Here is a 24,117-nt window from a genome sequence, read left to right as displayed (position 1 = left end):
TCATCAATGTAATAGTTTTGGTTTATTTACTTGATGCAAACATTACATGCGTAAATGTAGACGATTTTAAGGAATTTCTGTCTAAACTTCATGAACTTTCTCTGGATTGTTGTTGAGCCTAGATTGTCTTGATTTTAATAATGAAAGTTACATTATTTACCTTTGTGCAATATGTTTCATTTCTAATCATTTATTTTATTATTTTATTATTTGTTTGTTAATTAACAATCAAACTAATCAAAATAAATTGACACTAAACCAGAAATATGTGTAACTAGTCATACCTATGTTTATTTTTTACATTACATTTTTCCAGATTTATAACAAAGTGGACAAAGGGACGAGTACAATGGATCCGAATAATGTTTAATAGAAAATAAAATCGAATAAAAACAGTGACCTCAGGCTATTTCCACAGAGTTTGAGTTTGCAGGTTTACTGATTCAAACAGACAAACACGGTGTTTAAAAGCCATTTGATTCTCTTTTGGTAAGAAAAGAAATACCACTTTAAAATAAAGACAGGATATAAAACCATGTAAAACGCCTCCTTCAGTTACTGTGCTTTTTTCATGAATTACAAATTTGACAAAACAATAGACTCAGACTAAACTCAACAATATGTTTAAAAACACGGCACTTCCCAGTAACTGAATAAAATACATAAAAAATACTACACTTGCATGAATGTGGTTCAGTGCCGGTGGGCGGGGCCTGTGTTTATGAAGGCGGGGTGTAGAGTGAGTGGGCGTGTCTTCTCCGTGTGTCATGTCTGCTGTGTTTCTTTCTTCTGCTGCTGTTTTGTGATCGAGCGATCATCATCAGACTGCAGGTAAAACAAAAACATGATGGACACGAGAATACACAGATAAATCACGCAATGCAGCTCATAATCCTGTGATTATATTGTCTCTCTCACGCTTTGTGAACTTGAGCTGTTGTTGTGTGTTAGCAATGCTAACTGTGCTTGTAAACTCATATCTGCGATTATTAGAGCGTTATTAAGCGTGCTGTATTTTTATAAACAATTGATTAATAAGTTAGAGAAGTAATTGGATCAAACGAGTTCCTGAATAACAAGACGACACGTGTCAGTAAAGACCTCGTTTTATTATTATTATTATTATTATTATTATTATTATTATTATTGATTGTTATTCAGCTAGTTTAAAGTGAATACGTGAGAAATGATGTGAGCGGTTTGTGTAATTGTGTAATAAATGAGTCCTATCTGAGCAGAAGTGAGACTAAAGCCAGTGCATGATGCTTTCATTTCTGCTATATTAAAGTCATCCTTCATCTAAACATGTTCAATCATACTCATACTTATGAATCAAACCCATGTGATTTACTTTATTTTGTAAAAGAAGAGATTCTGAAGAATGTTTTAGTGGACTTTCATTGTCTGGACAAATAGAAATATATATAGATATATGAGTTATCATCATGACACGATGATGTTTTTGATCGAGTCACTCTTTCAGAAATGCTGCCTGTACAATCACATCAACATTTTACTGTTTCTTTTATTCTGTGTCAAGTCAAGGTTAGTTAGAAAACCTGGAACTCCATACAACAAAGTGTTTGTAAATGAATAATTCTTTGTATATTTTGATATTAAATTTATTAAAAGGAGAAGCCTAAGAATGTGACTTGTGTTTTAATGTCTTTATAATGGACTCGCCACAGACAAACAAAGAACAACATTTTTTTTGCATTTATGTATTAATGTTATTTAATGTTAGTTTCTGAATCAAATAAAACATTTGTAGCATTTGACGTGGTTTAAATATAAAAGGTTGAATGTTTTGTGAACAAAGAAGCATGAATGATCAGGAAACACTAGTGTAGTGATGTGTAACTGCACGCTCTACTGCTTTACATCACTCATCTAGTGTGTGTGTGTGTGTGTGTGTGTGTGTGAGAGAGACTGTGTGTGTGTGTGAGAGAGAGAGTGTGTGTGTGTCTCTGTGTGTGTGTGTGTGTGTGTGTGTGTGAGAGAGAGAGAGAGAGTGTCTGTGTGTGTGTGTGTGTGTGTGTCTGTGTTTCAGACACAGAGAGCGTGCTGTGATTGGTCAGTTCCTCCTCTGTTGGTTGGTGACGTCTCTGAGTGTTTGCTGAGGCTGTGTGTCGCTCCAGGTGGGGTCTCGGCGCTGGAGAGCTGCTCTCATGCAGCAGGAGGATCAGCATCTGGAGCGGTGGACTGTATTGTGTGTGGATGCCCCCCCCCTCTCCCCTCTCTCTCTCGTCACAGATCCTGGATCAGACATGTTCGGCAGCGAGTCCTCGTGTGAGTACCCATCCTCCTCATCCTGTGTGTGTGTGTGTGTGTGTGTGAGAAGGCCAGGCTCTGACAGAAACACAGCTGATCGTCTGCTCTTCTCTCTCTGTTAGCTTCGCTCGGTCAGTGTGAGGCCTGCTTCACTGCACTTCTTCTGAGCGCTGTTATCATCACACTGTAGCAACACTTGTAGAGATGTGTGTGTGTGTGTGTGTGGCTGATGCTCTGTTTTAATATGATTGAGTTGTGATTGAGAAGTAAACTAGGGTCAGACTTGTCTGAACTGTGGTCCTGATCTGAGAATCAGCACTAGTGATGAACGGAGCGCTAGCCTCATAAACATCATCCAGTGAAAGCATGGGGCTGTTTAAAAGAGCACTTTTGAGTTATGTGACCCTCAAACTCAGACCAGTCGTAAGGGTCAGTATTTCCAAACTGAGATGTATACATCATCTGAAGCTGAATAAATCATCTCTCCAGTGATGTGTGGTCTGTTCGGAGGACAATATCTGTCTGAGATACAACTATTTGAAAATCTGGAATCTGAGGGAGCAAAAAAATCTAAATATTGAGAAAATCATCTTTAAAGTTGTTCAAATGAAGTTCTTAGCAATGCATATTACTAATCAAACATTAAGTTTTGATATATTTACAGTAGAACATCAACTAAATAGCTTCACGGAACATGATCTTTACTTAATATCCTAATGATTTTTGTCATAAAAGAGAAATGTATAATTGTGACCCAGACAAATATCCGTCTGTGACACTGATGACTGCTTCTGTGCTGCAGGACACTGATAATACAGCATGATGAAAACACACCATCCACAGGCTTTGAACTTTATTTAACCAGAGTTAACCAGAAGTCTCTTCTGCTCACCATGGCTTCATCTATTTCATCTACAAATACAGTCAGAATTGTGCAATATTATTACAATTTCAAATAGCTGTTTTCAAGTTAAAGTGTAATGTATTTCTGTGATGCTCCGCTGTATTTTCAGCATCATTCGTCCAGTCTTCAGTGTCACATTATCCTCAGAAATCATTCTTACTGACCGCGTGTCCTCCTGAAGTGAGCGGTGTCTGGTGTCTGGACCGGTCAGACTGTGGTCTTCATGAATGGTGTGTCTGTGCTGGAGTGGCTCTCCTCTGAATGAATGAGTGCAGCTGCGGTCAGACGCCCGCCGTGTGTTCGACGGAGAGAAACACATCCCATCATGCCTTTCCAAAACCAAGAGACTCTCTTTCATCTGCGGAACATCAGAGAAGATATTCTGAAGAATGACTCAACTGCGTTTGTCTGTACAGTGATGTCCATCAGCGTTCAGTGTTAGGACACAAAAACAGCAGTTTTCCGGAAGAAAGAAGAAAGAACAGAACAGAAGAAAGAGTGAACGATGACAGAAGGATGGGATCTTCTTCAGATGTTTATTAACACATTAATGAAAAACAATCAATCCATTTGATCTAACGTTTATATAGGTTTAAAAAAAAAAAAAAAAAAAAAAAAAGAAACGTTTTGCTAGACATTGAATGCATGATTGCGGTTCTGATGACTGAGTTCTTATTTAGTACTTTTTAAAATTTTATGATTATTATTTTCAAATGAGTGATTTAGCTTCTACTTTAAACAGGTAAGCCATCATTTGTTTCATGTAATGTTAGTTTAGTTCATGTTTAGTGTGTAATGTATAGCACAAATGATTGCATATTGTTTGAAGGACAGCACTGGACAGGATGCACAATACATATGTGTTTTGACAAAGGAAAGGGTTAATGGTGAGGCGCTGTTCCCTGGTCTCACTGACTTCATGTCTTCTTTAGATCTGGACAGATTTCAGGATCACTGGTCTGCTGTGACAGGAAGTGTTCGTCTCGACAGATCAGCTGATATCCTCACAGGCCAATGGGTCTGGTATACGTGTTGTTTTCTGGCTAGTGGTATTTATTGTCATCAGTAAAACAGGAAGTGATGTGGTGAGCGTGACCTCAGCAGGCTGTGGTGAGCATTAGATGAGTGATGTGAAAGCTGATTCAGTGTTCCTGTCAGAGCTCATTTCTCATTGGTCCTGATGTCTGTCTGGTGTCTGTGGTCTGTGATGTCACTGTCTTCGGTCTAAACTCCTCTGTTTGGCTGTTTTCTCTGCAGTGAGCTTGTTCCTCAACACTTTGACCCCTAAGTTTTACGTGGCGCTGACGGGCACCTCATCCCTCATCTCTGGACTCATACTGGTGAGATTGATTCACTGCTGGCAAACACTCCCACGTGAAATAATACTACAGTGTTTTTGAACTATACTATATATATATACTATAGTAAATACTATAGTGAAGTTCTTGAATTAATGTGTTGTGGTTATCCTATAGTTACTGTGGTAATGAAACAACTATGATAATATAAACAAATTAGTTTACCCAGTACTGAACTAAGTTTTCTAGAACTAAAGAGTATATTATACTACAACACAATACAGTTTACTGTAGTAAAAACTAAAGTATACTAATGTATTTAATAGGGCTGCATTTTGACACAAATTTGCGGACTTGATTTGGTTCACATTCACAAACTTGCGCTTCAATTCAATATTGATTATTTAGGATTTATATCAGGAATAAAATCTATCTACTAATGCTGTAAAATATACATGAGAGTCCGTTGGTGCTACAATACTAAAAAATTGAAGGTTAAAATTGATTGATTTGTTAAAATTACACGTTTATGAAGTAAAAAAAATAAATAAAGTTACAATTACATAATATGTCTGTTTCAGTTATAAACTTCACTTCATAATGGGGGCTGTCATAAAAACTTGATGGATTTATTCAAACAAAAATAAAAGATTGAAGAACAGTATATTATATTGAATATGTTATGTGGTGCGTGTATTTCTGATTAATGAGTTTATGGTCCCGAATATGTTTGTTTCTGCGGTGAATGTGTTATATTGAGGTCTTTGCATGGCTGAAATGCTGATCGAGGGATTACATGGGACAGGATATGGATTATAAAGTTGTACTCTTTTCTTTTAACTTACCTTCGGAGTTTTAGTCATGTTTATTTTGTTCTATAACTAGTATTAAAGGAGGAGACGATCAGTTCAGTGTGACATTACAGCGATCTGTCACTTCACATTAAACGGCTCCAAAACTGCATTTATTGTTTGAATACTGCAATACATAAACATAATTTGTAATCTGAGACTTTGATTCATATTAAAAGTACCAAAGTACAATGCTTATTGTGATTTATTGGATGGGAAGTGCCCATTAATGTTTTCCATCCATTAACTGAAAACAGGCTCGACTAATCCATTCTTGGGATTTACGAATTTATATAGTTTCGTAAAAATGTGAATGGATAATATATCGAGATATCTATTTTTTATTTTTATTTTTTTGACCCAGTCCTAGTATTTATTATCAGTTCACTATAGTTATCACTACAGTAGGCTGTAGCATTCAATAACAAATTGTTGTAAATACTATAATATATACAGTTTGATACATTTTACTATAGTATTTTTCAAAACAACTATAGTATTATTTAATTTAGTTTAATCTCTTCCTTGTATTTTAATAACCAAATAGATTCTGTCAATAAAAGGCGCTCTGTAGGTTATATTAGTTAGAAGTTAGAAATATTAAAGACATTGAATTAGTTATTGAGAGAAGCAGCTGAATGTATTATTATTGTTCAGACCCTTGATGATGATGATGATGATGATGGTGAGGATGATGATAATGATGCTGGTGATGATGGTGATGATGATGATGGTGATGATGATAATGATGCTGGTGATGGTGAGGATGATGATGATAATGATGCTGGTGATGATGATGATGGTGAGGATGATGATGGTGATGATGGTGATGATGGTGAGGATGATGATGATGATGGTGATGGTAATGATGGTGATGGTGATGATGGTGAGGATGATGAAGGTGATGGTGATGGTAATGATGATGATGATGAGGATGATGATAATGATGCTGGTGATGATGGCGATGGTGATGATGATGATGATGATGATAATGATGCTGGTGATGATGTGATGGTAATGATGATGATGATGGTGATGGTAATGATGATGATGATGATGAGGATGATGATAATGATGCTGGTGATGGTAATGATGATGATGGTGATGATGCTGGTGATGATGGTGATGATGGTGAGGATGATGATGATGGTGATGATGGTGAGGATGATGATGATGGTGATGATGGTGAGGATGATGATGATGGTGATGATGGTGAGGATGATGATGATGGTGATGGTGATGGTAATGATGATGATGATGATGATAATGATGCTGGTGATGATGTGATGGTAATGATGATGATGATGATGGTGAGGATGATGATAATGATGCTGATGATGATGATGATAATGATGCTGGTGATGATTGTGATGATGGTGATGATGGTGAGGATGATGATGATGATGGTGATGGTGATGGTAATGATGATGATGGTGAGGATGATGATAATGATGCTGATGATGATGATGATAATGATGCTGGTGATGATTGTGATGATGGTGATGATGGTGAGGATGATGATGATGATGGTGATGGTGATGATGATGATGATGATGGTGATGATGATGGTGATGGTGATGGTGATGATGATGATGATGATGGTGGTGATGGTGGTGATGATGATGGTGATGGTAATGATGATGATGATAAAGGGCGTGTGTCTCTGTGCTGCAGATCTTCGAGTGGTGGTACTTCAGGAAGTATGGCACGTCCTTCATCGAGCAGGTGTCTGTCAGTCATCTGCGTCCTCTGTTAGGTGGAGTTGACCACAGCTCGCCCAACAGCTCCAGCAGCAGTGATGGAGACACCGACTCCAGCCGACAGACTGTGTCAGGTCAGGAACACACGACTGGACAACACCAGCCTTACTGTCAGTTAAGGGCTCATGACATGGATTATCTATTATTTTACAAGGCATGGCAAGTTTATTAATATAGTACATTTCATACACAATGGTAAATTAAAGTACTTTACGTAAAAGAGAGTAAAATAATCATAAAAATGTATCACAACAATTAAAGAAGGAAAAAAAAACAGTGCAATCAGTTTGGACATTTAATAAATGCACAGCTAAACAGATGAGTTTTGAGATTAGATTTAAATGTGACTAGTGTTTTAGCACATCTGATCTCTTCTGGAAGCTGATTCCAACTGCGGGGGGGGGGGGGGGGGGGGCATAGTAACTAAAGGAGGACTCCTCTTGTTTTGTGTGAACCCTTGGTATTTCTAACTGACTGGTTCTAGTATAGTGAATTTCAAGTTTTGTCTTCCTCCACATCTGCTCAGCTTTTCTGCATTGTCTTTTCATAGTCTGAACTGCTGTTGATCTTCTCCAAAATGATTTCTGTCTGTTTGTTTTCTTACTGACTATTACTGGAGCAATATCATCAATAACATTCTTAACTTTTGAGTTGAAGGAATCAAGGAGAATATCAACAGAGTCTGCAGAAATGCTTGGTGTTAAAGATATAGCCTCCATAAATAGTACACTTGTGTTCTCGTTAATGCATCTCCTTCTGACAGAGACAGATCTAGATTCAGTGGTAGCAGAGATCAATATATCAAAGAAAATACAGAGGTGATCAGATAGTGCTATGTCCTTAATAACAATGGATGAAATGTTTAGACCCCTACTGATGATTAGATCCAGAGTGTGTCCACCTTTGTGTGTGGGTCCATGCACATGCTGAATCAGGTCAAAGGTGTTTAAAATCGTTATCATTTCTTTTGTAGTTTTGTTTTCTGCATTATCTATGTGAATATTAAAATCCCCTGCAATTGCAAAACAGTCAAACTCTGAGGAAATCATTGATAACATTTCTGTGACCTCTTCAACAAAGGTTGGAGAGTATTTTGGAGGCCTGTAAATAATAATAAACAGAATGCGTGGAGCACCTTTCAGCACAATCCCTAGATATTCGAAAAACAAGTACTGACCAAATGACACTTGCATTGATAGACATCTTTAAATAGAGCAGCTACACCTCCACCTCTCCTAACAGTCCTGCAGTCCTAATGTGTTCCTTGAGTTTGACATATAACGTTAATAAAGGTTTTGGCACAAAAATACTAAACAAAATATGTGAAAAAAGGGTTATTTTCAACCCTCTTTCTGACCCTCACACACACAAGCACACACACACACACACACACACACACACACACACACACACACACACATGTTTGTTTTTGTGTAAAGTGTCATCATTCCATAGGTGAAATGGTTTTTATTCTGTAGAAACTGTATATTCTATGTCCCTACACCAACCCTACACCTAACCCTAACCCTCACAGGAAACTTTGTGCATTTTTACTTTCTCAAAAAAACTAATTCTGTATGATTTATAAGTGTTTTGAAAAATGGGGACATGGGTTAAGTGCTCATAAAGCCCCTTTCACACTGCTATTCCGGCAAATACAGGGGTAAAGTGTTCCTGCAATTGTTCCCGGGTCGCTAGATTCTGCACTTTCACACTGCCAGTGATGACCCGGTATATGTGCATGCTTTCACACACAACCCTTGAAGATCCCATTAACGTCACGTGACATCAGGGCGTGACGTGTAATGTACGAGTCGACAACGCTAGACACGATACACTTTCACTGAAGCAAGCAAACGATCTCTGAGTCAGCGCGGAAAGTGAGGAACTAACTGATCTCTGCTTCATTACAGTTTGCACATGTGTTTTCGTCGCGAACGTTGATCTTTCTTCAAAACAGCCGGTAAAAGAGTCGCGCGATAACGCGCATCATCACTGTGCTTTCACACAGAAGGCGACCCGGCAATTTTCCGGTAATATTGCGGGTCCGACGTGCAGTGTGAAAGGGGCTTTGGTCACCCTCTCCTTCTAATACCTGTGTCATACCCATGTCATTATACAGAGTTGTGTCCTGATATGTCACAAAAACATGCCCACACTCACACGCACGCACGCGCACACACACACACACACACACACACACACACACACACACAGTGGGTGGATGTCTTGCTCTGCAGGCGTGTTAATGCAAATGTTTGTGTCCAGGTGAAGTCACCCTGCACCTCGGATCCAAACAAGCAGTTTTTGGAGCTTGATTAAATAAATGCTTCGTTTATAATGAGGAGGGCATTAAAGCCATGCATCTTGCAGGATGATTAGATGGAACAAAGACCTCTTATATCAGTAATAGATTTCTCATGTCATGACCTCTTTAACACACTGTGGTTAGCTGTTAGTCAGTCGCTTACTAGGTAAACTCAGATATAGTCTGAGATATAATGTGTATTTGCTAATGTTTTGTGTGTGTGTTTGTGTTTAGAGTGTAAGGTTTGGCGAAATCCTCTCAATCTTTTCAGAGGAGCTGAATATAACCGGTGAGTGAACGTCCCATCAGGGCTGATTTCTTTCTTGTTTTGATGATAATTGAGATGCAGATGTGAATGTGTTTGCCGCAGGTACACGTGGGTGACGGGAAGAGAGCCGCTCACATACTACGACATGAATCTGTCGGCACAAGATCATCAGACCTTCTTCACCTGTGATTCTGATCACCTGCGGCCTGCAGACGCCAGTAAGAGCACCGCTTTACCATCAACATCCAGAGCATTCAGCGCAGTGTCTGGAGGACCTGTTTATGAGTGTGTGTGTGTGTGTGTGTGTGCTGGCAGTAATGCAGAAGGCCTGGAGAGAGAGGAATCCTCAGGCTCGGATCACGGCCGCTCATGAAGCTCTGGATCTGGAGGAGTGAGTGTGTTTCTGTGCTGACAGACGTGAGCTCACTCATTCACTGATCGATGAATCCACACACATTACTTCAGATATTTCCTGTAGCTTGTGAAATATGTACATACTGTAGTAATGTTCTCTCAGCATGTTTAATTCTTGGTTGTTGTCCCGTGCTGTCAGTGTAAATGTGCTTAATGGTCAGGAGTGTTTAGTGTTGAATGTGTTGTGTGTGTTGTAGCTGTGCGACGGCATATATTCTCCTCGCTGAGGAAGAGGCCACGACGATCGTGGAGGCAGAGAAACTCTTCAAACAGGCGCTGAAGATCGGAGAGAGCTGCTACCGGCGCAGCCAACAACTACAGCATCACGGAGCACAGTATGAAGCCCAGCACAGTGAGTACACACACACACACACACACACACACACACACACACACACACACACACGTTTGTTATGTTTGTTTTTGTGTAAAGTGTGTTCATCCCATAGGTGTAATGGTTTTTATAATCTAGAAACTGTATATTCTATGTGTAGTTATTGTGCTGTGTAGCGATGTTTCTGATACACATCCAGTGGAGTGCAGCTGATCCTCCAGCATCTCTGTAGTTTGTCTTTCTCCGGCGACGAGCAGCACAACGTGTCAGTAGATGAGTGAATGTTAAAACAGAAGTAGCTAGTCAAAGTTACACTGAATGAAATGAATGTGCAAACGTGTGTGTGTGTTTTTCACAGGAAGAGACACAAACGTGTTAGTCTACATCAAGAGAAGACTCGCTATGTGCTCCAGAAAGCTCGGCCGCACACGGGAAGCTGTCAAGATGATGCGAGACGTGAGTGACCTTTGACTCCTGACACACAAAAGAAACAAAGCCTCATTTTTATTAGTAATGCAATCAGCAAACTGCTAGTGGTATATGAGCATGAGCGACTGTGCCGTTATTCTATAGCCCGTTGAATTATTGAGAATTGTGCACAGCTGATGATGCAGTTATGATTGAAACCATGTGCATTATCTTTCGCTAATTCAATGGCCTGACATCACTGAATTCATACGTTTTGTGCATGTTAAAAAGCTGTTTTGTGTAGACCATCTGTCTTATACACCTTGCTAATGAGCCGCAGAAGTTTCCAGAGCTGGAAAATATGAGCTGTTCTTGTGTTTCCTGCAGTTAATGAAGGAGTTTCCTCTGCTCAGCATGTTCAACATCCACGAGAACCTGCTGGAGTCTCTTCTGGAGCTGCAGAACTACGCCGACGTCCAGGCTGTGCTGGCCAAGTATGACGGTATGAGCACCACAGATCTATCCACACACACACACACACACAATCTCTCACACACACCACACATATCCATTTACATTTAATCATTTAGCAGACAGTTTTATCCAAAGCGACTTTCAAATGAGAACAATACAAGCAATCAGACCAACAAGAGAACAACAACAATATAGTGCCATGACAAGTCTCAGTTAGTCTAGTATAGAACACGTAGCTATGTATTTGAATAGAATAGAATAGAATAGAATAGAATAGAATAGAAAAGAAAAGGTAATTATAGTATTAGTTGGTCAAGTGCTGGTGAAAAAAGATGATTCTTTAGATGTTTTTTGAAAATAAGTAAATTTAATTCAAGGTTATTTGTATTGCGCTTTTTACGGAACTTTACAGAAAATAACGTTTCTACAATATTTAGTAGTAGCTTATAAGTGGTGACTGTCAGTTTGTTTGCATATGACAGGATTTTTCAGAAAAATTAATACAAGACGTAGTCAACCAGATGATGAACATTATTGACAGCAATTATTATATGATGCAGTCAAACTTGTAGCAATATTTGTTAGTTCTGTTTGTTGATTCAGGGTCAGCATCATCTGAGGTCCTCTGATGGGGAGCATCATCTCTTCTCAGGTGTTCTGGATCCAGACTGGAGCTTGTGTAAATCCTAGTTACCACGGATGTAAATCCCGTGGCAAAACAGAGAGACAAATGGAGACATAATTAGCGTAGCTGCTGTTCCAACAAAGTAAAATTAATTAGTTTAACCCAAGCTAAAGAATAAGAATGTGCATTTGTTCAAATGCAACTGCAGTCACAATTTAAGAGATACATTATTCGAATGTTTGGCGAAAGAGATGCGTTTTTAATCTAGATTTAAACAGAGAAAGTGTGTCTGAACCCTGAACATTATCAGGAAGGCTATTCCAGAGTTTGGGAGCCGAATGTGAAAAAGCTTTACCTCCTTTAGTGGACTTTGCTATCCTAGGAACGACCAAAAGTCCAGCGTTTTGTGACCTTAGGGAGCATGATGGGTTGTAATGTGGTGGAAGGCTAGTTAGGTACGCAGGGGCTAAACATGTTTAAACAGATAACATGTTTCGTATCTTAGCAATGTTTCTAAGATGGAAGAATGCAGTTTTTGTAACATTGGAAATATGATTTTCAAAAGACAAATTGCTGTCTAATATAACACCCAGATTTCTGACTGTAGAGGAAGTAACAGTACATCCGTCTAGTTGCAAACTGTAATCTACAAGATTCTGTGTAGTGTTTTTTGGTCCAATAATTAGTATCTCTGTCTTATCCGAATTTAATAGGAGAAAATTATTGGTCATCCAATCTTTTACATTTTTAACACACTCCATTATCTTAGATAATTTAGAAGTTTCATCTGGTCTCGTTGAGATATATAGCTGAGTATCATCATCATAACAGTGGAAACTAATCCCGTATTTTCTAATAATATTATCAAGGGGCAACATGTATATTGAAAATAGAAGGGGACCTAGGACGGATCCTTGTGGCACTCCATATTTTACTGGTGATAAATGAGATGACACCCCATTTAAATAAACAAAATGGTAGCGATCAGACAGGTAGGATCTAAACCATCTTAGAGCCTGCCCTTGAATACCTGTATAGTTTTGTAATCTCTCTATGAGTATGTCATGATCTATGGTGTCGAACACAGCACAAAGATCAAGTAAGACTAGAAATGAGATGCAGCCTTGATCTGACGCAAGGAGCAGGTCATTTGTAATTTTAACAAGTGCAGTTTCAGTGCTATGGTGGGGCCTGAAACCTGACTGAAATTCTTCATACAGCTGAGTTAAGACTCCGCTGTACGAATTGAGACCGGGAGGTCATTCCACCAGCTGGGCACAGTCCAGGAAAAGGTCCGTGAGAGTGATTTTGAACCTCTTTGGGATGGCACCACAAGGCGTCGTTCACTTGCAGAGCGCAAACTTCTGGAGGGCACATAAGATTGAATTAGTGAGTTTAGGTATGTTGGTGCTGTGACAGTGGTCGTCTTGTAGTCAAGCATCAGTACCTTGAATTTGATGTACGCAGCTACTGGTAGCCAGTGTAACCTGATGAGGAGAGGAGTAACGTGAGCTTTTTTTGGCTCATTGAAGACAACCCTCGCTGCTGCATTCTGGATCAGTTGCAGAGGCTTGACAGTACATGCAGGAAGAGCCAGGAGAGCATTACATTAGTCCAGTCTGGAGAGAACAAGAGCTTGGACAAGAAGTTGGGTGCCTTACTCTGACAGGAATGGTTGACAAACCCAGCTGTATAGAGAAGTTATGATGAAACATTGGTTTAGCTGGAACCACCAGCAGTTCTGTCTTATTAAGGTTGAGCTGAAGGTGATGGTCATTCATCCAGCTAGAAATGTCACTCAGACAGACTGAAATGCAAGCATCTACTGTCGGGTCATCAGGTTGGAATGAGAAGTAGAGTTGGGTGTCATCAGCGTAGCAATGATAAGAAAAGCCAAGCTTCTGAATGACAGATCCTAATGATGTCATGTAGATGGAGAAGAGAAGTGGTCCAAGTAATGAGCCTTGAGGAACCCCAGTAGCAAGAAGTTGAGACTTAGAAACATCACCCCTCCAAGACACCCTGAAGGATCTATCTGAGAGGTAGGACTTAAACCACAGGAGTGCGATTCCAGAAATGCCCATCTTTCTGAGGGTGGACAGGAGAATCTGGTGATTAACAGTGTCAAAACCAGTACACAGGTCCAGTAAGATGAGTACCGAGGATTTTGAAGCTGCTCTTGCTAGTCGGAGGGCTTCAGTAACCGAGAGCAGAGCAGTCTCAGTTGAGTGGACGCGTTTGAAGCCAGATTGGTTGCTGTCCAGGAGGTACATAGAAGGAACATAGAGAGCTGGTTGAACAGCTCACTCAAGTGTCTTTGCAATAAATGGAAGAAAGGAGACCGGTCTGTAGTTTTCTAAAAGTGCTGGATTTAGAGATGATTTCTTCAGCAGTGGGCTTACCCGAGCCTGCTTAAATGCTGAGGGAAATGTTCCAGAGTGAAGAGAGGAGTTGACAATGTGAGTAAGCGAAGGTATGACTGAAGAAGAGATCTCTTGAAGGAGGTGAGTGGGGATCAGATCAAGTGGACAAGTAGTAGGATGATTGGACAGGAGAAGTTTGGAAACGTCCATCTCTGAGAGTGGAGAGAAGGAGGAGAGAGAGTGTGCATTGGTCATTGTGAAATTAGCATCAGTCTGCGGTGTGGAGGATTGGTCACTTATGATTTTTGCCTTATTTGTGAAGAAAACTGCAAAGTCATTGGCTGTAAGAGTTGATGAAGGAGGAGGGGGAGGAGGACAGAGAAGAAAAGAGAAAGTAGAGATTTGAAAGTACATATTGAGTACAATTGATCTAAATTAGTATTTGAGAACAAGCTGTATAAAAAGTAAAGAATGGGATGAAAAGCAGTACTCAAGTGCCTTACTCATTGGCCTTGTTCCTTACTCATTGGAGTCATGCAGGTAGAGTCGATGCTCTTTACACTCGTCGGTCAAGGGCTACCACAATGAAACAAACCAATTTTATACTTGTCTGAGGATTTGTTATTGAAGTCAGCTGTCCACGCCTAACTAAGGGCTTCCAAACAGGTAAATAAGTACTTTCACTGGCTTTGGCCATTCCTTACTATTTAGCAAACAGTATCATGATTATGGTTAAATATGATAAAAGATATCTAATATAAACAAATTACATTTATTTTCAAATTAAATATCACAACACACATTTATCATTCAGTTAATTGCTTTTATGAGAATGTAACCACAACGTATTTAGATTTATGGAGTAAAAATGCATGGCTGCTTTATTTTGGTGTTTATTTGTATACTTTGACCATCTCAGCAGGCTTTAATTTTTTGTCTCTAGATGTTTGTGTCGCTAAGGTTAAATTAAGTCTTCCTTTGGTCTGTGCCATGGAAGTGATCTGTTTAATCTGCTAAACTTTAAAGTGAATGTAAAGATGCAAAACTATAATAACCTTGCTTCCTCTGTTACAAACAGTGTCAGCTGATTTAAAATATTGGGATAAAACATGAAGAGATGAGATCATTTATCTTATAAAATTGCTTTCCGTCTTCGAGGACTTCATATTGTTTTAATTTTAATGCACTGAATGACATTTAAGGTATAATTTGTACGTTGTGAATTATTGGTGCTAATAATCCCTCCGAACGCCACAACCCTAGTTTGAGCAGAAGAGCCATCTGGGAGGAGTGTACAGCACTTGTGTTCCTATCATCAGACACTCTTGTTTGTTCTCATCCACAGACATTAGTTTGCCAAAGTCTGCAACTATCTGCTACACAGCAGCACTGCTGAAGGCCAGAGCTGTGTCTGACAAGTGAGTCTCTATCAACACATTCTCAATATTAATAAATAACTGTGAGTACATCAACTTATTCTACTAACCCTAACCTAAGAGTCTAATCAGAGTTAGTTGAGATGTAGTTACAAAGTCACTTATGGTGTTAGTAGAATGACTACAGTGGACTATTAAAATAAAATGTAATGACAGCCACTGTCTAATTGAATATATTTCAACAACAATTAGACATTTTTGCAGTTTATATGTTTGCATTACACTTATTTTAAAAAAATGTGTTGAGTTGAGTGTTAATGATCTGTTGTATAGGACTTGATGTTGATATCCCTTAATGCATGCTTGAGGCACCCATGAAACTCTGTGGGATGATCCATTGAGTGACGGCACTGTCATCAAGTATACATCCCTTAATGCATACTTGAGGCTCCGATGAGACTCCGTGGGATGGTCGATTGAGTGATGGCACCCTTTGGTTTGTCAAGTGGGCGCCCTCCTTCCTTGGTGTTTTGCTGATAGGTCCACGACACCTCCAGAGGGTTCAGCAGTGAATGCCAGCGTCCCAGGTTAACTCCCTAGGTGCCATCAACTCACGTGAAGACCCAGGCGGAGCCTTTTTTATTTTCACCCATAGCCACTGGCAGTCTTTGACTGCCTGCCAGTGAGCCTTTCCTCGCACTCCCATCTCCCTGAATAGCCTGGATGATGAGGTGGCTACTGACCCTCTGCAGCCTACTTCCACTGGGAGTATTTTCACATTCCAGCCTTGTTGTTGCGCATCGGTTGCAAGTTCAGCATACCTCAACTTTTTCCGTTCATAGGCCTCCTCCACTGCACCCTCCCAGGGCTCAGTGAGTTTCGATTATGTAGTCAAGCTGGAGTGAAGCTGACCACAGAATAAGGTCTGGTCGCAGGTTGGTGGCTGCGATTTTCACGCTTGTCCGTCGACTTTCCAACACTGCTGCAAGACACTTTAGCACCTGGTTGTGCCGCCAGGTGTAATGGCCTTGGGTGAGGCAGGTCTTGCATCCCACTAAGATATGTGTTGCAAGACTTGGGAATAAAGGGCATGTGGGGTTTTTGGCATGCCATTGTGTTAGGTTTGCGTGAGAAGGTAGGACACCTGAATGCCTCCATCTCCCACAGCTCTTTCCAGATCTTCCTCTTCTCCACTCCTTCCCATGCCATCCACTGCCCTTGCTTTGCCTGTGCCACAGCTTGGGTGCAGCTTCTTGTTTCCTCCTCCCAACGCACCTCCTGGACCACCATCTTGCGTCTCTGAGATGGAGAGGCCTTGTTCCACACTGGTGTACTGGCCCCAAGTCCAAGTTCCTTACATATGAGCTGACCAGTCTCTCCAGCTTCTCCACCTTCAAGAGCGGGACTTCATAGAGGGTTAGTGGCCACAGGAGATGTGGAAGTAGTCCAAACTGCATGCACCAGAGCTTCAGCTTGACAGGAAGCAGGGTTCTGTCAGTGTTCTCCAGGCCACTGGCTACCTCCTTCCTAAGCTTCTCTACTTGCTCTTTGTCTTCAAGGGAGGCATCATACCACCGACCTAGGCTCTTTACTGGCTTCTCGGAGACAGGATGGGTTCCTCGCCAGTGTAAAAGCGGTGGTCTGACAGCTTCCCCTTGAAGATGGAGATGCTTCTGGACTTGCTCAGGCTGGATCTTCATGCAAGCCCGCTCAGTGTTTTCCTGGAGCTTTCTTAATAGTCGTACAGTGCAAACCTTGGTCGTGGTGAGAGTTGTGAGGTCATCCATGTAGGCTCTGACCGGTGGCAGCCTCAGCCCAGGTCTTATTTGCTGTCCGCCATCTGTCCATCTAGAGGCCCAAATGATGACCTCCATGGCCAGGGTGAAGGCCTGTGGGGAGATGGTGCAGCCTGCCATGATTCCCACTTCCAGGTCTTTCCCAGCTGTTTTGTACTCTGCTGTTGTCACACAGAGTTGGAGGTCCTGGAAGTAGGCCTTGACAAGAGTTGTGAGAGCCACTGGGACTCTAAAGTAGTCAAAGGCTCTCCACAGGAGGTTGTGAGGGACTGAGCCAATGGCATTCGCAAGACCCAGGAACACCACATGAAGATCTGTTCCCTCCTTTTTGGTGACCTGGATCTGATGCCAGATGACACTAGTATGTTCTAAACAACCGGAGAAGCCTGAAATGCCTGTTTTCTGGATTGACGTGTCAATCAAGTTGTTTCTTTGCAGGTATCCTGCCAGCCTGTGAGCGACCATGCTGAAAAAGATTTTTTCCTCTACGTTTAGAAGGCTGATCTGTCGGAAATGCCCGATCTCTGACGAGTCCTTTTCCTTGGGGATAAGGATCCCTCCGGCTCTCCGCCAGGATTTTGGTATCTCCTTCTTTTGCCATACAACTCTCATCAGTTTCCAGAGGAATAGCAGGACATCTGGAGCATTTTGTAGAGTTTATATGGAACTCCATTGGGACCTGGAGATGATGCGGCTCTTGCTCTACACACGGTTTGTTCTACCCCACTCCACGTGGGTGGATTGTTATCCAGCTCATGCTCTGCTGGGTTGACTGGTGGCATGTCAGGTGGGAGTATAACTTTTTCCTGGTGTTTTTCAGATGTTCTTCCAGGTCGGCATTTAACACTGAGAGAATTCCGCTCTTCTACTTTGTGAATAGACTCTTCACAAATTTGATGGGACCTTTGTAGAAGCATGATCTTGTTTGCTCATTCCTTCTGCCCTTCCTCAGGATGTTTTCAGCTCTCCTCAGTGTTGGACTTGGTGGGGATTGAAGGAGTAGCTCATTTGCCTTCAACCACTCCAAATCGTTCCACTCTGTAGGCATAGATAAGATTGCCCATCCTATCCAACTTTTTCATGGCTGTGCCTCTGATCCCTCCCAGCATGTTGCAGAGATCGGTGTCGGCCTCCTTCCACATCGTCTTGTTGCAGGCCTTTGGCCACTTGACTAATGGCCTTCAGCCCTGGGTCTTCTTCTCTGCTGTTGGTTGTGATGGGTTGGGTTCAGGTTGCCCTCTTGTGCAATGTTGTTCCTCGTCTAGGGCAGGGGTGTCGATGTCCTGCAGACTGTGGTATGTGTCCTGCCACTGAACTTCTGTCAACTGACTTAGCCTGTTTCTCAAAAAATAGCTGTCGATGTGACTTCCCTGTTGACCCTTCTTTAGGCACCCTTTTTTGTCCTGGTGTATTTTCAGGCCTTGGGTGGAAGTAACCTTTGTCCAACCACAAATGCAGTTCTGGAGCTTATGTCCTGCTGTAGCTATCAGAGCCTCCGTTATGCTGATCTTCAATCTCGTAATCTGTTCCATTCCAGTGTTCATTACCGGGTAATCCACAGATGAGCCATCTTCCGCCCCTGCTCTCGTTGGCTCAGGCTCAATTATTATATATAAAATAAATAGTAATTAAAAATAAATTGTTAACTGTATTCTTATAGTAATATAAAAGGGCTCCCTATAGTTAGAACATAAATTGAGGTAGATTTTTATCCCTAAGAGAATTTTAGGTATAATTGAATTTATTTAAAAAACGAGCAATTTGTTTGGTAAATCATTGTTTATTAAAAAAGCACGCCGAACCATCATGTTATTGTACGGCTACAGCTCTAAACAGTGTCTGGTGTGGCTCGTCTGCAGGTTTTCTCCAGAGGCGGCGTCTCGCAGAGGTTTGAGCACAGCAGAAATGAACGCAGTAGAAGCCATACACAGAGCAGTGGAGTTCAACCCACACGTACCAAAAGTAAGCATCATCATCATCTTCATTCTCCTGCTCCTCCTCCTCCTCCTCAGCCGTAACCTGCCACTCGTTCTTTCCACAGTACCTCTTGGAGATGAAGAGCTTGATTCTGCCTCCGGAGCACATCCTGAAGCGCGGAGACAGTGAAGCCATCGCCTACACCTTCTTCCACCTGCAGCACTGGAAGCGTGTGGAGGGAGCGCTCAACCTGCTGCACTGCACCTGGGAGGGAAGTGAGTGAGAGACCATCAGCTCTGAAAAACATCAGAGACGCCACACTTCTGTCTGATTTATTATTCTGCCATGTTAAGGCAGTCCACAGCATTGCATGGTACTGTGTTATGATCAAATATGTCCCTGCAGCACAGAAACAGTCATTAGTAGCACAGGTATATTTGGAGCAATAGACAACAATACATTGTATGGGTCAAAATTATACATTTCTCTTTTATGCCAAAAATCATTAGGATATTACGTAAAGATCATGCTCCATGAAGATAGTTTGTATATTTCCTACCATTAATATATCAGAACTTCATTTTTTATTAGTAATATGCATTGTTAAGAACTTTATTTGGACAAATTTAAAGGTGATTTTCTCAATATTTAGATTTTTTTGCACCCTCAGATTCCAGATTTAAAAAAAAAATATATGTGTGTATATATATATATACACACATTAATAAAAAATAGTTGCATCTCTGCCAGCTATTTTCCTATCCTGGATAATAGTATAGCGACTTACAATTGCTATATATGTCAGAGGTCACATGACTCTGGAGCAACTAGGGGTTAAGTGTTTTGCTCAGGGACACATTGGTGTCTCACAGTGGATTCGAACCCGGGTCTCTCACACCAAAGGCATGTGTCTTATCCACTGTGCTAACACCACCCATATAAACATATAAACCATCTGGCCGTTGAGATTTGCTGTATTGTATGCTGTGTGAGTGTATGTTATGTATGTGGATAAAATAGGGTATATTTATAGTAGTTACAAGTTGGGGTTTATTCATTTTGCAATGATATGGAAATCTGTAAGGTTTGTTGATAACAGTTTGGTGTAGTCGAGTCACATTTATGTCTGTAGCACTTTATATGCTACGGAAAGTTATTTTTCTAAGTGTAATTACTGTGCGTCGCCTTCATCATGGTATTCATTATTAATAAATGCCTTTATTTCTTATGACTTTTGAGAAGCAAACTTTTTTCAATATAAAAGTTTAAAGTGTTCTAGTGAATATCAGAAAAACAGAATTTTTCAGCTCATTCTTTGTGTTGAAAGCTGATTGTGGATGGCCTGATGCTTCAGCTTTCAGGATGATCCCGTATCCTCTGGAGAAAGGCCACCTCTTCTATCCGTATCCAGTCTGTACAGAGACCGCGGACAGAGAACTGCTACCAAGTAAGAGATTTTCCTGCACCTCTCCTGTAGATGAAGCTTGGGCTTGTTTCTGTCATCTGCAGCATCCAGATATTAGTATATTAGGCCTTTCAGTACAGTTATACAAATGTTCAGCTGCTGATTCTGGTGTCAGATCTCTCCTGATTGTGAACAAGTAAAGGTCAGAATAAGGTCAGTAATATCTCCAGATGAACTCTTTCTGGACTGAAGCAGCTCAGCTTTACTTGATTCTCCATCAATCATGTTTTAGTCTCAAATCTGATCCTCAGGATCTTCTGAGGAGCGTTTGTTTCCAGAAGCTTTACTTTCACTGTTCCTCAGCGGAGGAATGATCTTCACAAGCCTCCAGAACATCTCACATCTTCTGAGGAGCCTTGATTTCTTCAGCTCTCAGTCTCTGTGTTATATGTGCGGATCATTTACATCTCATCTCACTGACACACATCACTGCAAAGATAGACTGACTGAAGATTGAGATGCTACTCTCTGACTATTGTCTGGTATATCAGGCCAGTGTTGGGTGGAACTGATTATTGAGTAATTACTTACTGTAGTTTAATATCTTTTCCCTTAAAAAAAATAAAATAGGGAATTAATTTGTATTAGAATGTAATACTGTGTGTAGACTGTAGAACAGTTATGTACTATACAGTAGTGGATTTAACGTCAAACCTTTAAATGCATACTTTAACTACTTTGGTGAGTTAATAAGAATACTGGTAACACTTTAGTGTCCAGTCCTTACTATTAACATGAATATTGCTGGATATTGGCTGTTAATTAATACTTAAAAAGCACATATTAATTAATACTGCAAGACCTTATTCTAAATTCTAAATCCTACCCAATTCTTAAAAGCAGTAATTAGGAATATATTGATGCAATAGTAATGGTTAATAATTAGTTCATTGTGGGAATTGGAATGTAATCTAAAGAGTGACCAGAAAAGTATTTGTAGTAACTAAAAGAGCCATTTCATATCTATCCTCGTATCATTAACTTGTTAAGGCTGATATAAGATGTAGAATACTTTTTGGAGAGAGTGATTTGTACAGTAATCTAATCACACTGTTAACTAGTAATTAATCACTTTTTTTAGAGTAACTTACTGAACACTGTGTCAGGCATCACAGGGTTAAAAGAGTGCTTGAGTAATTCCTGACGCCAGTCTCCAAACCCATCTGCTGTTATTTTAATATCCAGCACAGCCGTCAAGCCCAAAATAATAAACATACACAACATGAAGCTGTGTGATCACTGAGGCGCTTCTCTTCTGGAGCAGCAGTAGTTAACCCTGACTGTGTGTGTGTGTGTGTGTGTGTGTGTGTGTGTCAGCAGTGTTCCACGAGGTGTCAGTGTATCCCAAGAAGGAGCTGCCGTTCTTCATCCTGTTCACGGCGGGTCTCTGCTCGTTCACAGCGATGCTGGCGCTCCTCACGCATCAGTTCCCGGAGCTCATGGGAGTGTTTGCTAAAGCCGTGAGTATCACACAGACAAACACACCACCGTGGAAGACTTTCATTTTCATCAGCATCTATTGAGTCTCATCAGCTCTCATGAAGAATCATTTAAAAAACACTGACATGCAGGGATTGGCCAAACATCAGGTTTTTTAAAGATAACTCATCATGCTCATATTTGTGTTTGAAATGTACATTCTTCACGTAGTGCTGAAAGATTCATCTTTAGAAAATATGACCAGGTTTATCTCTAACATTGCGTTTTCATAGAGACTAGTGTCTAATTTCTGCTGAAACGTAATCAGCTGGTGGTGGCACATCTTACCCCATTGCCTTATAGTTTGTTATACTGTGAAACTGTTTTTCAGAAAAGAATTAGCTATAAAATGCACATGTAGCCAGATTAAAAATAATCAAAGGTAGTCCATCATACTTGAACAAATCGACTAAAGCCTTGAGTTCTCGTTCTCGACTGAATTCTCTGGAAGTCTCCATATTAAACCAGTTCATCTCTTCACTTTCACAGTTTGATCAGTGTTGTAGTCTTAACCTCTGAATGGATTTGTATTAGATCACTGCATGTTTCTGCTCGCTGAAGATGAATCCCTCACTAGCAGTGTTGGGGAAAGCTGCTTTTAAAAGTAACGCATTACAATATTGTGCTATTAGTTACTTTTTATGAAAAGTAATGTGTTACATTACCTTTTCTCTTCTTGTTTGTTTTTATTATAACAAAAAAGTTATCTTGTGATTATATATGTTACTATTTTTGGCAAATTGACTTCTGTATAGTAGAGGTTATGCTGCTGATCTGGTTTACATGAAGAATTGGATGCAAGAGAAGACAGTTTAACACTCTAAAGGAATAAAATAAATAAATAAAAGATGTTATTTTTGCTCATTAGTAAGGTTGAATTGGATCATCGAAGGTTAACAGCAAAGACACTGGTTAATAATATGTGATTAAATACATGATATTTGTGTTATTTAACATATTTAATTATTTTGTATTGTTTTTGAGGAACACTGAGTGTGTTTTGTGCAGTGAGATGAGTAAGCACACGTTTATATTTAGTCCAGAACTACAGTAAGATCATGTTCACACACAACACTCTGATGTTACTCCTGATGTCTGTCTCCATGGCAACACCAGAGCTGTCACTCAACACATGGAAACAAAGTTACTGGAGTTATTTACTTGAAAAAGTAACTCGGATATTTACCTCTAAATGAAACCGTAATGTTACCTTACTAGTTACTTGGGTAAAGTAACTCATGTTAACTGTAATGTGTTACCCCCAACATGCTAATTTGTAGCAAAATGTATTTTTGTTTGTTTTTATATGAATCTTTTCATTATGTTTTTGTCTATCTTGTCTGAGATGAGTATTCAGACTGCAGATATCTCACTTGTTTGTGTCTCGTCCATCAGTTCCTGAGCACCCTGTTCGCTCCGCTGAGCTTCATCATGGAGAAGGTGGAGAGTATTCTTCCCTCGAGTCTGTGGCACCAGCTCACGCGGATCTGATCTCACGGACATGCATTATTATTGACTGAGGTGCCAAGTTCTTCAGAAGTGCCCAGAAGACAGAAACACAACCCACATCAAACGCTGAAGGAATTGATTTCCCTCTCAATCTCCTGTAATTCTTTCTGTTGAAAACTTTTAGACAAACATGGGTATATAAAGAAAAAATAAATCAATTTCTGTACTACTGCAAAACAGACGTCTCCATTTTTGAAGTCCATACGAGACAATCATCTTCTCCGATGTGACGTTCTCTGTTATCAAATTGGAAAAATTGTCTAAAAAAGCAGCATAATGTCATTGTTTGATTTGCAA

The 24,117-nt window shown here is 40.3% G+C and overlaps 1 protein-coding gene across 2 annotated transcripts; it reads left to right on the top strand.

The window, feature by feature from the left end:
• The first annotated feature begins 728 nt into the window (after positions 1-728).
• Positions 729-23,997, top strand: LOC113118733 (suppressor of tumorigenicity 7 protein homolog). Of its 2 annotated transcripts, none has more exons than XM_026288137.1 (16): positions 729-831; positions 2,139-2,289; positions 4,433-4,515; positions 6,999-7,158; positions 9,627-9,681; positions 9,763-9,878; positions 9,976-10,051; positions 10,272-10,426; positions 10,767-10,864; positions 11,204-11,318; positions 15,624-15,696; positions 19,310-19,412; positions 19,492-19,642; positions 20,722-20,814; positions 22,153-22,292; positions 23,707-23,997. In XM_026288137.1, the coding sequence occupies exons 2-16, from the start codon at positions 2,169-2,171 to the stop codon at positions 23,800-23,802; spliced, it is 1,635 nt and encodes a 544-aa protein (XP_026143922.1). In that variant the 5' UTR covers positions 729-831; positions 2,139-2,168; the 3' UTR covers positions 23,803-23,997. The 2 variants fall into 2 exon arrangements, with proteins under 2 accessions (XP_026143922.1, XP_026143921.1); XM_026288136.1 differs by having other exon boundaries at positions 22,150-22,292.
• The last annotated feature ends 120 nt before the right edge of the window (positions 23,998-24,117 follow it).

This window comes from Carassius auratus, chromosome 18 (assembly GCF_003368295.1).
Source record: "Carassius auratus strain Wakin chromosome 18, ASM336829v1, whole genome shotgun sequence".
Classification (NCBI taxonomy): Eukaryota; Metazoa; Chordata; class Actinopteri; order Cypriniformes; family Cyprinidae; genus Carassius; species Carassius auratus.
This window is presented reverse-complemented; position numbering and strand designations above follow the sequence as displayed.

Coding starts and splice junctions, on each gene's coding strand:
- LOC113118733 (XM_026288136.1), top strand. CDS start 2,169: ATGCAGCAGGAGGATCAGCATCTGGAGCGGTGGACTGTATTGTGTGTG. Junction 10,865..11,203: donor CTGTCAAGATGATGCGAGAC/GTGAGTGACCTT, acceptor TGTTTCCTGCAG/TTAATGAAGGAGTTTCCTCT. Junction 19,413..19,491: donor TCAACCCACACGTACCAAAA/GTAAGCATCATC, acceptor TTCTTTCCACAG/TACCTCTTGGAGATGAAGAG.